Source organism: Mus caroli, unplaced genomic scaffold, assembly GCF_978045245.1.
Source record: "Mus caroli unplaced genomic scaffold, Mus_caroli_1 scaffold_11, whole genome shotgun sequence".
In the NCBI taxonomy this organism is placed as follows: domain Eukaryota; kingdom Metazoa; phylum Chordata; class Mammalia; order Rodentia; family Muridae; genus Mus; species Mus caroli.
The window spans coordinates 56,412,306-56,429,049 of record NW_028227266.1 but is presented as its reverse complement, the minus strand read 5'-3'; the positions used below and the strand labels follow the sequence as shown (position 1 = coordinate 56,429,049).

Sequence of the window (16,744 nt, the reverse complement as noted above, 5' to 3'; positions counted from 1 at the left end):
GGAAAGGACCTGCTGTTACCCAAACAATAAGCTTAACCTGGTCCCTGGGCCCAGAGCTAAGGGTCCTAGCTTGCTGGAAGTCCCAGCCAGCACAACCCGCTAACAGCTCTTCCTCTCAGAGTGACTCTACTGTGCCTGGGCATAACAGACAGCAGTGGCTGAGGTAAGAGTGAGGGTAGCTTCAGAAGAAATAGGAGGAGGACAAGGGACAAGGGCCCACAGAATGAAGGCTCTGTCTCCAGGGAAGGCAGGTCTGCCTCAATGGCAGAGGGTTAATGGCTTTTCTGAAGATCACAGCTGAGGGTTAATCATATTCCTTAATTCCGAAACCCACCATAGCCTTTCCCATTAGCATCTTCGGGCCATGTCTACCCTATGCCCACCCCACCCCCTCACCCCTGCACAGCGTAAGGATCAGCCAATAGCACCTTTACTTTCACAAAGCCCTGAAAACAAATTGTTATTTAGCCCTGAGTCCTACACACGCTCGTGTGTGTGTGTGTGTGTGTGTGTGTGTGTGTGTGTGTGTGTGTGTCTTGAGGGGGGGGGTAAGGGGGAGAGGGAGAGGGAGAGAGAGAGAATATGAGTATGATTCACCCTCCCCCAATTCTAGGTATGAAGGGCTTTCTCCTGGGAGACTTACCCTGGGAACCCATTCAGGGAAAGGACTGTCCCTCCCTGGGCAGGCAGCCACTTACCACCTCTTGCCGTGTAGAATCCATTTAGATCTGCTAATAAGTCCCAAAGCAGACAGCTAGCATCCATTAAAGAACCCTTTCCCAGGATAGGGACAACAAATGAGGTAGCAGGAAACTGAGTCACAGTCCCTCCTCCCTGAGGGCCCCAGAGCCTGGCAGCTAACCTAGGCAATGTGGCTACCTTCCTCTGACACCCAGGAGAAGGGAATGACTCTCGGGGGGGGGCGGTGTCCCAGTGTAGGAATCAATTCTGAGAAATCAATACCAAGTCCCACAGAGCTTACGGCTGGCCTCTGTGGCCTAGGCTGCTGACCAGGCAACTTCCACCATGACATCTTAGGGATGTGTCCATGACTCCAGCCACTGTCTAGTGTTCAGGAACATCTGTCCCTGTGTTCATCACAAACCTTCTCCTTGGGGACAGGGAAAGATTATCAGCTCAGCCTTGGGCAAGACTCCTGAGGACCAGAGCAGGCCCATTAGTATGACAGACATGAGAGCTCTGTCCCGTCAGAAGTAGTATTGATATCCCTCCACCTAGCATCAGTAACTCCTGGAGTGCTTGTGTTGACCTTATTCCCCTCGAGGAAGCAAAAGGTAGGACCAGTGCCACTGTTGCTGACAGCCCCTGGTTCAGCATCTCTTCCTCCCAGCAGGGCTCCACTGGGAGCAGGCAGCCCCACTGAGGCCCTGCAGGGCTCTATGTGAGAGAGTTACAGGCTGTTCTCCCACCTTCCTATTTATGTGGGCTCTGTGCTTTCCCATGAGTTCCCGGCCTCCAGGGTTCTTCACACATGCTGAGCTCCGTGTCACCCCCACACTTTGTTCCTTGTTTTCATTCTTCCTCCAGAAGCCTCTTCCTCCTCTTTCACTTTGCCACACCTTTCAGCCTCCTCTGGGATTAGTCAGTAGTCTCACATTTTGTCTTCCAAGCTTCTCCATGCATGTGCCCATCTGCTGCCTGACAGTAAAGCCAGATAAACACAGGGTCTGAAATCTGAAGCCCTGTGTGGTCTTCTGAACGGGGCTGGAGGAGCATGCATGGAACAGAAAGAGGCTGAGTATGAAAACAGTACACACATCTAGCGCGTACCCTAGAGCATGGGAATTCCTTCACTGAACAGTTACCTCGGGTATTTGTGCTTAGAAAATAGTCTGGGATGCAGAGGGATGTGGCAAAGAGCATTCAGCTCGATGTTGTCATAGATTAAAAAAAAATTTTTTAAATGGGACAGCAAAATGTCTCTGAGGGTTAAGACACTTGCTGCCAACCCTACCAATCCGAGTTTGATTACCCAAACCATAACACGTGATGGGAGGAGAGAGCTAACTCATGCAAGTTGTTCTTTGACCTCTGCATATGTAATGTGGCTCGGGTGTGCTTGCATGCACACACACACACATACACACATACATGCACACACATGCACACTCGTGCACACACATATGCGCACACATTTACAGGCACACACATGTACACACGTACTACACTCATGTGCATGCGTGCACATACTCACATGCCTACACACATACACACACACACACACACACAAATTAAGAACTTGAAAAGGACAACTCAGGACAGTTGGACAGGACAAAGCATCATCTAGAGAAGGTGGATTCTGTTTTGGGTTTTATACAACCCAGGCTGGGCTCAATCTCTTGACATAGCTGAGGTTGTCTTCCAACTCTTTATATGGCCCAAGTTATCCTAGAACTCCTAATCCTCCTGCCTCTACCTCTCACGTGCTGGGATTATAGGTCAATGCCACCAAACACAGAGTATCTTGAAGTTACTAAGGTCATGAGTAATGAGACTCTGGGTATGCTTAGGCTTTGACTGTAAGTGGGAAAGGACAGAATGATAATTATACATATAAAATATATACAGAAAAATGAGAACACAGTACTGAGTGGTTGTCTTAATGTAAGAATTTAGTAGTTATCCTAGTATTTATTTACTTATTTATTTTTCACTTTTGATAACTGAGACAAACACTTGGGGCAAGTAAGAGACACATGTACAACCGAATCTGAAGGAAGGTATAACCCACATCTGTTCTCACTCTTCCAGCTGTCCAAGCCTGGGGGACCCCCAGAGCAGCCCTTATGGAACCAGTCCTTCCTCTTCCAAGCCCGAGATGGAGCCACCAGTTTCTCAGAGAACACAGCCCTGGTGCTGGAGTATTACCCCTGTGCCTCAAGTAAGTACCCAGTATCCCTTCAGGACAAAGTTCATCAAGAGAGTCCGGTGAAGGGATGTTTGGGCTACCTGCCTCTGTCTCCTGCAAGGACTGCCTTTGGGCCTCCAGGAGCCAGGAAGCCCCCAGTGCAGGCAGTCCCTAGGGTAGCTGCAGAGCATAGGCCAGGACTCTCAGGCCAATCCTTACCTGGATAGCATAAGTGTCCCTCAGTGAGGAGAGAGTATACACAGGAGTATACGGCAGAAGAAACAGCTGATCCCAAGTTCCAATCCCATAGTCTAAACTGAGGCACACACTCACCCAGAGGACAGAGACAGGGCAATCCAGAAAACTACCAATGGGTATAGAATCTGCTTAGAGCTCATGCTGAGCTGATAAATCTCTGAAGAACCAAATAGGCAGTGTGTGTGTGTGTGTGTGTGTGTGTGTGTGTGTGTGTGTGTGTGTGTGTGTAAGGGAAACAGGAGGCAGGGAAGTAGAGTCATTGGAAACCCAGAGAGCTACATGTCCATAACCAAGGATGGAGTCTGGGGAATACCTAAAAACCCATCTAAGAAGCCGCGGCAGTGTAACGGGTAGTCACTGACAGGACCTGATTTGGCCTTTCCTCACACAGTGCAAAGCAGTGAGCCATGGGCCCTCAACCAGCCCCTGGGTGTCTCCGTGTTACCACTGAAATCTCGTCTATACCACAAGATGTTGACAGGAAAACACTTGCAAGGGCTGCAAGTGGAACGGCTTCCCATCATCGTAAGTGCTTACTGTTAGCTGGTCCCCCACCCAGCCCCATCCCACCCCTACCTCCATGGCCGCACCTATAATATGGCTTTGGGGCGGGGGGAGTTGTTTAGATAGGGTTTCTCTGTGTAGCCCTGGCTGTCCTGGAACTCGCTCTGTAGACCAAGCTGGCCTTGAAGTTAGATATCAGACTGCTTCTGCTTCCCAAATGCTAGGATATAAGGCATGTGCCACCACCATCCGGGTAAATGTAGCTTCTTAGCAGCCTCTATCAGGGCACCCAACAAGGAAGCCTGCAAGTGTGAGGAACCAAAGACGAGTCTTAGCTGTGGAGGTGGGGAGACAAGCCAGGCTGAGCCCCTGGAAAGGTAAACCTGGGAACCCAGAGAATAAAAGCAAGGGCTCAGGCGTTCCCAGACCTGGGTCCAAGGCTTTCCCTACCCATCTTCCTACAGGACCTGGGGCAGATGACAATCTCCCAAGACCTCATTTCTTATCTCTATCCACACATCCAGGGAACAGAAAGCAGAGTGTTATACTCAGGGTCTAGGGACAGACAGACAGACTGAGTTCAAATTCTGGCTTCACTTACCCACTTTCATGGGATTATAGTTCCTGCCGTGGGAAAAATACTTAGTGTTGGGCCTCAGTTTTCTTATCTATAAAACAAACACGCATGTGCGCATGCACACACACACACAGAAACACACACACACACACACACACACACAGAGAGAGAGAGAGAGAGAGAGAGAGAGAGAGAGAGAGAGAGAGAGAGAACTTGCTCACCTGATTGCTATGGGATTTGGTCAGGAAATACATAAAGCATTTAAAATAAATTCCCAATAATATCAGGCCTGGTAGCACAGGCCTGTAAATTCTGGAATGAAATTTAAAAATGGAAACTTTGAGACTTTTCTGGGCTACAGCCTGGGAACCTTAGAAAAGTAAATAATAAATAAACAGTTAAGTAAAAATAACATAAAATAACCAAGACTTTGAGTGTAGCATTAGTGGAAGAGCACTTGCCTAGGGTGCAAGCTTGCAAGAGGCCAAAGGTTCTATCCCCACTGGAAAAATATGGGGAAACCCGTATCATTATTTTATCATCTTTTACATTTATTTTTCTTGATCTTTTTGAGACAGGTTCTCAGGTATCAGACTTGCTATGTCTTGAGCTCCCGGTCCTCCTGCCTCCACTTACCCAGCGCTGGGATCACAGGCATGTGCCGCCAGCATCAGTGTCTATTTCTGAGTCACCATTTCCCTAAATACTTCTGACATAGCAGCAAGCAGGAACTTCTGCTCTGCCAGAAGATGAGTGTGGAAGTGCCAGTCAGGTGTGAGTGGAGTGAGAGAGCCGTGCGGAAGCAGGGCAGGAACAGGCAGAAGGCCAGCTCTGGCATCTCACCCACACCCCTTGGCACCCCTCCCTCGTCCTGGAGAAGCCAGATCAAGAGGTGGTGGAGCAGAGGCCTGCCTGCAGCTGGCCTGACTGCGGACTTAGTGAGCCTTCTCCTCCCCAGGACACCAACCTAAAAACCATCAATGGAGAAGCCCCCTCGGTGAACCTCTCCTTCCAGCTGCTTTCCTCTGAGGTAAGGGTGGTGGCCTGGGACGGTCAGACATGTGTCAGTTCCCATAACCCCCTAAGTGGGTGACAATGTCCTTCACGGGTGCTAACCCTCGGGCCTGGGGCCAAGGAGAAGGAAGAGTCAATTGGTTCAGTTGAAAGCTCTGAAGCTGGTGAGATGGCTCAGTGGGTAAGAGCACCCGACTGCTCTTCCGAAGGTCCAGAGTTCAAATCCCAGCAACCACATGGTGGCTCACAACCATCCGTAACGAGATCTGGCGCCCTCTTCTGGAGTGTCTGAAGTCAGCTACAGTGTACTTACATATAATAAATAAATAAATCTAAAAAAAAAAAAAAAGAAAGAAAGCTCTGAAGGGATTTGAGACCCCAGGAAGTCAGACAGAATGCTAAGACTAGGAAGAGGAAAGAACAAAGAGCCACAGAGACCCAGGTCTCTCTCTACCCCAACTTAACCTAACCCATACCTGCTTAACTGAGGAGGTGGGGGTCAAAGTGGAGGTGAGGGTGCCAGAGGAGATCAGTCCCTTCCTGTTGGATCACGCACTTAGTGAGACCCCTTTCCTAACCCCCACCTCAATATTGCATAGCATGACTGCAGTCAAAATGTCAGTATACAGGCTACATTCTTTTCTATAACATGAGGACCAATGTAATCCCAAGTTCCTCTGGGGGTGCTGGCAGGAGCCAGTCCCTTGCAGTGCAGGACTGGTGGCCCACATTTTTGCTGGCTGCAAGCCAAGGTGCTCTCAGCGCCTGGAGACCGCCCACATGCCTTCTTACCATGGTCCCTGTACTGTGAAGCCAGCAGGCACAGCTAGTCCCCAGCATACATTGAAATTCTGACTTTCTTCTGTTCAGAAGACAGAAAAGACGCTGTGCTTTTAAAAGAACTGGATCATCATGTCTCAAGGTCTGCTATGCCTGCCGTAGAACCCAACAAAACCACGAAAAGTGATGGCTTTCTATTTGGCAGTTCTAAAGATTTAGGTGTGGGGATCCGAGGACCCATTTTAGGATTGTGCTTTCCACAACTTAGTCCAAGTAGAAACACTGTCAGGGCCAGCCACGCCTGTTGAGTGACCACTGCCCCACCCCCACCCCCCAGCCAGCTCCACTTAGGCCAAGTCCAGCTTTGGCATTGGTCACAGCTCTGGTGTACCTGACAGCTTCCTACTGAAACTTCTCCACCTCCCTCTCTGGTACTGGGGTGTGAGCAACTTGACTCTGCGCCCAGGAAATGTTTAAGAGCTGATTACGAGCTAGTCTACTCTTTCTAGCTTCTCAGGCCAAACAGCTGTGGAGTAGTTCAGGGTTTTAGGTCCTTTCCCCTGAAGAACATGAGAAATCCACGCTGTTGGGCCTGAAATGAATATCTGAGAAAATGACAATGTGAAAGCCTCACTCCCTCGAAGCCCCTCCTCACTGCGGTGTCCGCTACCATCCTCTCCAGATCCCTCAGTGCCTGCTCATGGAACCCACACATATACACACCCCTAATTCAACAGCAAGAGCAAGAAAACCCAGAGAGAGGAGTCACGGAAAGCAAAAGACCCAGGGCTACAGAGATGGCTCAAGCCTGCCAACCTGAGGTGAATCCTCGAACTAATGTAAAGGTGGAGGGAGAGAACTGATTCTACAAAGCTGTGCTCTGACCTTTATGTACAACACACACACACACACACACACACACACACAAACACGCATAATAGCTAACAGTTTCAATTAAAAATGTTTTTTAAATCCTAAGAAAGGAAAACTGGGAAATGCCAATCTCTCCCAGAGTATTCTAGCCTTCCAGAGCCTCCTCAGGGTCTAGAGTCTGTCATAGCCATGGCCAGTCTCTTGCCATCTCCCTCTGCCTTCTGCCACACACCCTGCAACCACAAGGAAGGAGAGAGAGCTATGTGTCCCTGGCCAGGAGTCTGGTGGGGCCAGACAGGCAACAGGCAGGTGGGTAGGACATGTCCCCTGTTGCCCAAAGGCTGGGCACAAAGGTCTCCGGTGATGAATTATTCACTGGAACTGTGCTAAGTGCAGAATTAATCCCTTTCCTTCCAGCTGGCGGCCTCACTAAATTATCCCTCCAAGTCATGCGGGAAAACGCTGCCGAATTCATTTAGCTGCTGAGTGTTTTGATCTGGGCCTTGTGACTTTGCTCCCCCTTTCCGTAGCCCCCTTCCCCTGGAGGTGGGGTGGAAAAAAAAAGCTTTTAGCAATGGATTTCTAAGAAGAAAGGAAAAGAGACCAAGATAAGGTGTGTACCAGGAAAAAAAATCGCTAGCAGAAATAGAGGAGCATCTGAGAATTTGTACACAGAGGTTCTGCACACGTCTACACGTTCATGCAGCCACACATGAGTGTTTACACGGGGGCTGTCATGTATACACAGATATACACGTGCACACATCTCTTCCATTGTGCGTGCATTTAATGCATGTGTACACATACATCCAAGTGTGTGAAATGACAGACGTTTTCACACCTGTGTTGGCACACACATAATCTCCCTGTAGCTCAGCTGTTCCTTGGTGACTCCATCTGAGAAGTGACCAAAAAGTGACTCACTTTGATTCTACAATGCTGAAGAGCAATGTAGGGACGTGACTGCTAATGCTGCTGCAAACCGACTAATAATCAGTCGGGTTCTTGTAGCGGCGACGGCCACCTCTTCATCCTGTCTGGTTACACAGATCTAAGTTGCATCTCCTACATGCCAGACACTGGCCAGGTCAAACCTTTCACCACATGACCTTGTGGATTGAGGTGTGGGCATGCCCTGTGGCTGTTAAAGCCCATGCACCTCAAGGTACATTGATTCAGTTAATTTGGACATGGCCCTCACTTAGTGTAGACACAGGCTCTTTTGCTATCTTCCCACTAAGGGTTAAAAGAAGAGTGTTGAAAATTGGTTATGGAGTCAGGTGATGATTCAGGTGAATCTAAAAAGGTCCTCTTCCTGTATCCCCATCACCTTAAAAGCATCATTATCCCCCCACACCCTCAAACGTGCATCAGCTGTGCTGGGGTTAAGGGATAGTACATTAAACAAGGCCAAGAAAAAAAGAAAAAGTTCTTCCCTTCATAGAGATCAGGAATGGAGAATAGAATGAACATGAAGGTTTATGAGCAGATACCAGTTCATGATGCACACACAGTCTTATGACCCTTGAGATGGTAAAATCCAGACTCCCTAGAAAGGCAGTTTGGCATCCCCAAGGAAACAATCCCTGATTGAAGTTGGAGCTTAGCTTCTGGGAGAGGTCAGGATCCCTCTACCGTGATGTTCCCCTTTAGAGAAGGCTGCAGCTTTGTGGTCCATGCTGTGATTCTCCATGCTCAGCCTCTGGGCCAGCGATGGCAGAGTCAGAACAAGGACTGCCCGTTCATTTCTCCCAGGACAGCCTACAAGCTCCAGGAGTCATCACCAGGAACAAAGTACCAGAGTCTTGTGCACACTCCAGCTGCCCTTACGGGAGCTTGAGACAACAGGTGTCTAGGGACACCTGGCCTACACAACTAACAAGTCCATCCTTGGGTTACTCCTCGTACGTGGCCAGGAGGGGCATAGAGAGGAAGTGCTTCCAGCCTGAGCGTAGAAAGTTCTACACTGGCTGTTCCAGTGCCTTAGACGCCTGGTCAATGCAGTCTGCTGTACCCACCATTTCTGTACCACCCAGTCTCAGAGCTCAGAGACAAGAATGTGGTGAGATATCCAAAAGGTGACAGCAGAGGTGTCTCTCAACAAATCCTGGACAGAAACATCCTCAGTCACACCCACCCTGTCCCCTCCCCTTGCTTTGTCACGACAGGGAGCTCGCTCACCTTAACAGCAGCCCCTCCCCATGACACAGCAGCTGACTCTGACATCGAGATCCCCTGACTCCCGGGTCTCCCCTTGCCCCATGCTCCTGGCTTTGCTCTCTGCGGCTGCAGCACACCCTGGCAAGCCTGCATGGTGTCATCAGCCAGCAGGCACGTTGACAGATTGATCGGCTAACACAGCCTGCTCTCTCAGCGATTGGCAAGCATTATCTCTGGTTTGGGATAGTGTGCTTCAGAGGGGGTTTGTTAGTGGTGGAGGTGTGGGGGCATGGTCACCCTGATGTATTACTTCCCTGTAGGAGTTTGCTGCCTCTGGTGATCTGTCTAAAGCTGGAGCTGTATGTGCAGGAGAGCCTGAGCAAATACATGCAGATTCATAAACTAGAACACACCAGGTCCTCTCCTCCACGAAAACAGTTAAAGGAGACTTTAGAGGACCCAAAGGCACTGAGAATCCAGGACGAGCCCACGGCCACTCCACAGACACACGGGAATCAACCTTTGGTGTCCTGCTTCTCCCTTCTGATCTCAGTGTTTTCTCTTTGAAGAAAGGGATGTGTTGTCTCTCTCCCCCCACCCCCGCCCCGGCCCCAAGAGGCTTTGCTTCTCCAAGCGAGGCAGCGTGCCTTCTTTTAATAACCCCACCACATCTAGGGTGCCCTCCAGCTTGTAGGCAGCCTCTTTGAAGTGCAGCCCAAGATGAGCCATTCTCCCTCAACTGACCCTGCTGTGCACATACGAGGTGTTCATTGGGCTTGTTTTTGCCTCTGCCATGAAATGCACCCTATAAGTGAGGCAGGGCAGGACCATACAAGCACCTGGGTCACAACGCAACTTCCTGGAGCTTTCCTTTCCTCATCTGTAGAGGGAATTGTAGTCCTATGAACTCAGGAAGGTAGCAGGTGCTGATGAGGGACCTGGGTCCTGTGCTGGGACCCAGAGCAGGGTCCTACAAGCACCCAGGAAGGGAGCTCTCAGCATGTTTGCCAGAGCTGCTGACAAGCATACTGAGTTCAGGGATGGGGGCAGGGCCTTGGGATAGGGGAATACCAGAACCCCAGTAATCTATCACTCAGCACCTGCCCCTCATGACAGCTGCTCCACCAGCTCTCAGCTCATGCAGACATCAAAACGCCTTGTCAAGGGATGAAGATAAACATCACCAGCACTGCATTTATTTTCACAGCAATTTCCGGCTTACATGTGTGTGTGTGTGTGTGTGTGTGTGTGTGTTCCATAGCATGTGTGTGGAGGTTGGAGGACAACTTGCAGGAGTCATCTCTTCCCTTTCTCTCCATCCACTATGTGGGTCCTAAGGATCAAACTCGGGTTGTCAGACTTGGCGTTAAGAATCCTTACCTACTGAGCCGTTTCTCTCTTAGCCCTCACAGAAAAGTCCCTGAGAACGAAGAAATGAGAAAGGTGATTATCTATGCCTCCAGAGGTCAAATTTGCTAAATTTTCTCATATACCCTAACTAGAGCTGGGGCTATGGAAAAAAATAGGTACACAAAGACCTGCTTCTGGGTCTTACACCAAGATCAAGGCTGCTTCCAGGCGCAGGTGATTCAGGAGGCCTGGTGCAGGCTCATCTCTAATTTATCACCAGCCCCAGGGCCATTGTTGCCTTGAGAATGTGAGCCTGCAATGCCCTTCAAGAAACAGTGTCCTAAGTCAGATGCCAGGAAGGCTGAGGAGCCTGGAGGTTTGGAGCCTCCTCTGTGCTGCTCTTCTTACAAGCTGAATGCATAATTTGTTGGTTGAAGACATGAGAAGAAAGAAAAGATAGAGTAGAAGCTCCTAGGGAGAAAAACAAAACAAAACACTTCTAAGAAAGTGAGAGCTGACCTAGGAATTCTCCCCAATCAAGATCAGACCACTCTAGCCTAGTCCTCCAGGCAAGCAAAATGGATCCCTAGTCCAACCAAGATCACGCATATATGGCTTCCTTAGCTGCTTATTTGGGCCCTGACCTGTACCTAGCTATAAAGCACTCTAACAACAACCCACCCGTGCTACTAAGCATCCAGCGTGAGATGCTACTTTGAGCATACAAAGGCAGGGGGCATGTCACCCAGAGGCGTGGTTTTAGTTATGCTTCATAACTTTAGTGGCTTGGAAAGTGGGAAAGTGGAGGTGTATTCAGGGTCAGCATGACCAATGACGTGCCCACAGCCTGAGGGTCGTATGGATACTGTAGTGAGAACTGACCCTGGACTTGTATGTGGGACCCAGATTCTGGAAGAGCCACCCAGATGCTCAAACCTGCCACAGCTGCAACTCTCAAGATGCCACAAATGAGGCTGGCTGCATGCACGGGAGGCAAGCCCTCTTGAAGAGGCCTACTGTCTGAGCCTGGCCTACATCTGAAGAGATAAGAACCTACAACTGCAGCCACAGGAAATGACAAAGCAGTGGCTGATCGGGGAGCCACTGCACAGGGCTCATTATGGTGCTTGCCAGCGGGCGAGCCACCCTTATCAGGGAGAAAATTGTATCAGGCCTCCTGAATTACTAGCGATTGGAAGCAGATTTCTTGGGACGCACTTTGTTAGATACCTAATGAGCGGGATACAGGAGAGCAGAGCCCTAAGCCCGGCCGGGCGGGGGACAAATGTCTTTGTTAAACAGAATTTGTCAGTTTCCGCTCCAGGCTCCCTGGGGAGGGTTCAGGGCCAGCTAATTGAATTAAGAGCCCGTGTTCCCCACCAAGAAAGCTCAAGGCGGGGATGAGAGGTGGGCTGGCCGGAAGGCGGGTGCTTTCAGCACCGCGGACAGCAGCTGCAGCCGGGTTGCTTTGTAATTGCCAATGCAAGCAGGAGCTGTTGCATTTTGCATGTCCAGGGATCTAGGGGATGAAGTAGGGAGGAGGGCAGCAGAGGTGTCGAGAGTAGGGAGGGGAGACAGGTGACCTAAGATGTTGCCAGCCTGGAATGCCATTGGCCCAGCCTGTCTCAACAGACCCCACTTTGCTGCTGGACATCTTCCACCGTGCTTCTCACGTGGTGTGCAGCTGCTGGCACAGCACAGGGGCTGGGTTGGGTGCTGAGTCTGAGCTGGTGCGTGTCTGTGCATCTCTTTGAGCTTTCAAAGTCAGTCCCCAATTACAGCCCTAATGAAGCAGGATCCAGTGCCACCACGGAGCTACAGACTGAGGGGCCACTTGTCAGCCCCACGCTGCCCCAGCAGGCCTGCCAAATAGAAAAGCAAATAAACAAGCCTGTAGGGTGAGCAGACAGAAAGGAACCCAGCAAGCAGAGCCAGGCAAGGCCTGAATAGATAGTTCATCCGCATGGTTTTGCTCTCTCTTGCCCTCCAGCAGCCCGCCCCCTCCTCCTCTGTCTGCCTTCCCTCCTCCTCCTCAGTATACTCCCCTGCCTAGCAGGGGAGACTGGTGGGATGAATTCACAGTTCTGGACTGAGTGTCCCATCTTTAATTTATCTTTTTATGAAATTAAAAGAATTTACACATAGTATCAAAATCTGTCTAAGAATATCTGCTGAGTGTGTAACTCTGACCCAAGAACATGAGTTCCACATCACTGAGTTGGCCTAGCTGCTCCTGAGACCATTCAGGATGGACAGCGGGGAGACAGGCTGTGGGGGAGGTGACTCCCTCAGCAATTGTCCTTGCTCTCTGTAATGACTGGGGCACCTCTGGAGACCTCTTTTGATTTCATTACTCCTACTTCCTCCTCTAACTGGATTAGATGGCAGTCTATGAAATCCAGGGCATGGAGATTGGCTTTCTGCCTGGAAATGAGGAGAAATGTCATTACAGGTCCTGAATCAGCATCTTAGCCAAGCTCGGCCCACCTGGTCACTAGGGAGGTGGTCTTTGCCCCGGGTAGTTATTCCTTATTTTCCTACCCCCACCCCCAGCCCAGGACACACCTATCATTTCATCCAATAAGCATATCATAGCTACCCCTTTCCAGTCTGAGGTTCAGCATTTTTAGGATTCATTTTATACTTTATGTATATGAGTATTTTACCTGATATACTCTTGCCATGTATGTATGCCTAGTGTCCATAGATGTTTAAAGAGGGCACCAGGTCCCTGAACTGGAATTACAGGTGGCTGTGGGCCCCCATGTAGGCACTGGGAATTGGGACTAGAACCCAGATCCTTTGGAAGAGCAGCCAGTGCTCCTAACGTCTGGATCCAGGGTTCAGAATCTCTAAGTAGGAGACAGGTGTGGTACTGTTCCTTATCCAAACTTACACTCAGAAAACCCCAAACTGTGTGTGACCAGGATGCTGCACTGGGCACTTCTGGGGTATTGAAGACTGTGTCATTTGGGACATCTAAGTGAATCCTGCTCCCTTTTGAAACAGGATCAGTGAGGCAAAAAACAGAGCTAGTGTTCACAGATTTTAAAATATACACCATCCGACCAATGGTGTGCTCAAGTCAGCCTTGGGTCACTAATGCATCATCCCTCTTCCATTCTGAGAAATTTTGGTTTGGTTTGGTTTTTGGTTTTGGTTTTGGTTTTTTGGTTTTGTTTTTGTGTTTGTTTGTTTGTTTGTTTGTTTGTTTGTTTGTTTGAGACAGGGTTTCTCTGTGTAGCCCTGGCTGTCCTGGAACTCACTCTGTAGACCAGGCTGGCCTCGAACTCAGAAATCCACCTACCTGTGCCTCCCAAGTGCTGGGATTAAAGGTGTGCATCGCTACTGCCCGGCTAGCATTTTGTAGCCTCGAATGTCCCAGGTAATTCCTTTAATGTGTGGGTGGCATAAGGTCTGACATAAGAATGTAAGAGTCCTGTTACATTTCTGAACCCCAAATTGTATAACGCATAAAGAAATCATTGTGAACACCTCAGTGTTTGAACGCAGAGTCTCAGTTTACCTAGTCCAGGTGTGTCCGTTTTCATGGGGTGAGGTACACCTACACCCTTCTCACTCCAGTTGTTTAGAGGCAGGCACTGGGGTACCTGGAGCCCTGAGCATGTCCCTCCTGTTTGGCCTTGTGCCCATGGCTCTGTTTGCTTCTAGCAGACACTGCCCAGTGAATAAGTCTGCAATGAGGCTGAGTGAGGATTCCAACAGCTGACACAGAATGAGAACGGGTCACCTTCGAGGCCTCCACAACCCCGCATCTTGAGCTCTGTGTGATGCTTCAGGGCAGATGGTAGACCTAACAATGGGTTTCACACAAGCTTTCCTTAGTTAAAAGAATCATTACATTTTTATTTATCTTGTGTTTGTCTGTGTGCATGTCCACATGTGCCATGGTGCCTGTGTAGAAGTCAGAGGACAACTTGCAAGAGATAACTTTCTCCTCCCACCACATGTGTCCCAGGGATCAAACTCATGTCTTCAGGTTTGACAGCAAGCACCTTTACCTGTGGAGCCATTCCACCAGCCCCAAACAAGTTTTAAAGTGACTATCCCCAAGAAAAGACCACTGATACACATCCCTAAGTCCAAGGAGCATGAAGTTTTGTTAGAAAAAAAAAACAAAAATAGGAAACAAGCTTAGAACCACAGAACAATGTGGTAAAAAAATATAGGTAGTAAAATATAGTAAGACATAGGACTAGAAGAACCCCAAAAACCCTTGACCAAGAGAAGGCAGAGGCCCTGAGAATCCCAAGAGGAGGAGGAGGAGGAAGAAGAGGGAAGTCAGGAAGACGAAAGGTTCACCAAAGTGCACAGAGAGACGCCGTAGGGATGATTAAACTGAGTGATAACAGAGGAGAGATAGAGAGGGGGTCAAAGGAATGGGATGCTTTAGAAGTCATCTTTATTGATGGTGTACTTACTGAGCACCTACAGTGAACAAGACACTAGGGATAGTAATAATGTTTCTCTTGCCATGAAAGTCAAATCTTGTGAATACTGGGAGAAGGCAGAGAGGATCAATAAGTAAACCCACTGTTTGAATTTCATGTCCATAGAATAAGTACTGTGAACACTGTAAAATGGTATGCTATGAGTAGTGAGTGGGCTTTCTTTAGAGTTGGGGGTAGCTTCTGTGTGAAGGGTAGGGCTGCTCCTAAAAGATTGCACATGGGTGAGCCCCAAATGATGATACGGAGACAGTTGTGTGGGGATCTCTGGGTGGAGAAAGCAGCAGCTGCAAAGGCTTTGTTGGAGAAACTGCACGGCGCTGCAGCTGGGACCCAGTGAGCCAGAGGCAGGTGGCAGGGAGTGTGCACAGAGGACAGTCATGGCATGGCTCAGGAAGCTTGACGTATAGCAGGCACCATGGAAGGATGGGTTCAAAGTCTCTCTCCATTTTTTAGAGGCCAGAAAACTTCTTGACACCAAACAACAGCAAGGCTCTGCCCACCGTCAATCCCAAGATCCTAGATGAGAATCTGGGTGCCATCCGTGAATCCTGGTCCATGAGCTCCTTAGACTCCGCTCAGGAAATGGAGGAACTTCAGCCCCGTGATGTGGTGAGTGCTTCTCCCTAGGACATAGAGGACTTGGGATGGGGTAATGGGAAGGGAGGTTCAAAAGCCACTGCTGGGGCTGGGCTCCCCAGGTGGCAAGTAGACTGTCCCTTTGGCACACTCTAATGTGAGTCACCCCCAAAGTAGGAGAAGGAAGGTGTGAGCCCCCCCTTGCACATTTCTTCGCCTCTTGGGTAGACTCTCATGGAATTTATGAGAGATTTCTGTAATGCCTGCTCAGTCATGACCAGTTCAGACCGTGTCTCTTAGGCCATAAGAAGACCCCCAAGAGATTCTGTAACTTGTAAAAGGAGCAGTTGAGATGCACATAAAAAACAAACAAACAACCACTATTTTCAGGCACAGGGTCTGTGGCTTTGATGTTGGAACCTGGCCTCAGGATGGGTCTCTTCTGAGTCTCAGCCTCTTGGTACAGACAGCAGAAGCACATACTCCCTAAATGACAGCCCAGTTGAGGTCCCTAGTGGAGGTACCACCACCCCAGTCAATGACCACGAGTGATTCCATGTATGACTCTCTACAGCCCTGCACAGGAGATCCCATCCATGAGTAAATCCTGCTCCGAAGACCCCAAGGAAAGGCCCTAGGCAAAGCCACCGATCCAACCCTCAGGTCCCCTCCTGTGAGGACTTGCCCTTCTCCACCGACAGTCTCCTCATCCACCCATGACACCTGGCACCTTTCTGAAACAGTACATCAGATGATAGGGAAGGCTATGGTCTGCTAGGTGTATCCAAGATGTCCCTACCTGGAGCACCTTCCCCGAGAGCAGAGCCTTCCTGGCCAAGGAATAGTTCTCAGGAACATTTCTGGCGCACACACTCCACTTTTACCCAGTGGAGAAGCTGAGTTCAGGAGCCACCTCCAGCCCAGCTATTAATTGCATTGAAAATAAAGGTGCAAATCTCAGCCTGAGAGATTCAGAATGGCACGTTTAAGCCAATTCTTGTCAACCTGTACGGCCTGGCTCCAAGCAGTATAGGAAAGAAGAAAGAAAGAAGGAAGGGAGGAAAGGAGGGAGGGAGGGAGAAAGGGAGGGAGGAAGGGAGGTAGGAAGGGAGGAAGGGAGGGAAGGAAGAGGTGGCCACTACAGGAAAAGGGCAGGTGGCAAAGAAGGAGAAGGTGAAGATGGTCCTCCCTGATTACCACCAGAGAGGTACAATGAGCCCTTACCCTACTACCTGCATATGAGTCAACCAAGCCTCAGCCCTACCCAACCCCAGAAGGCAGAGCTCACCCCTGAGTCACACTGTCTCTGAG

At 49.6% G+C, this 16,744-nt stretch overlaps 1 protein-coding gene across 6 annotated transcripts in view; it reads left to right on the top strand.

Moving 5' to 3' along the window:
• Ccdc33 (coiled-coil domain containing 33) overlaps positions 1-16,744 on the top strand; it is a 91,913-nt gene that overhangs the window by 46,529 nt on the left and 28,640 nt on the right. For all 6 annotated transcript variants that reach the window (XM_085844665.1, XM_085844664.1, XM_021172514.2 and 3 more), the window contains 4 exons: positions 2,773-2,902; positions 3,519-3,652; positions 5,167-5,238; positions 15,311-15,466. In XM_085844665.1, coding sequence (XP_085700791.1) covers positions 2,773-2,902; positions 3,519-3,652; positions 5,167-5,238; positions 15,311-15,466 — 492 coding nt within the window. The remainder of the gene's footprint in view (positions 1-2,772; positions 2,903-3,518; positions 3,653-5,166; positions 5,239-15,310; positions 15,467-16,744) is intronic.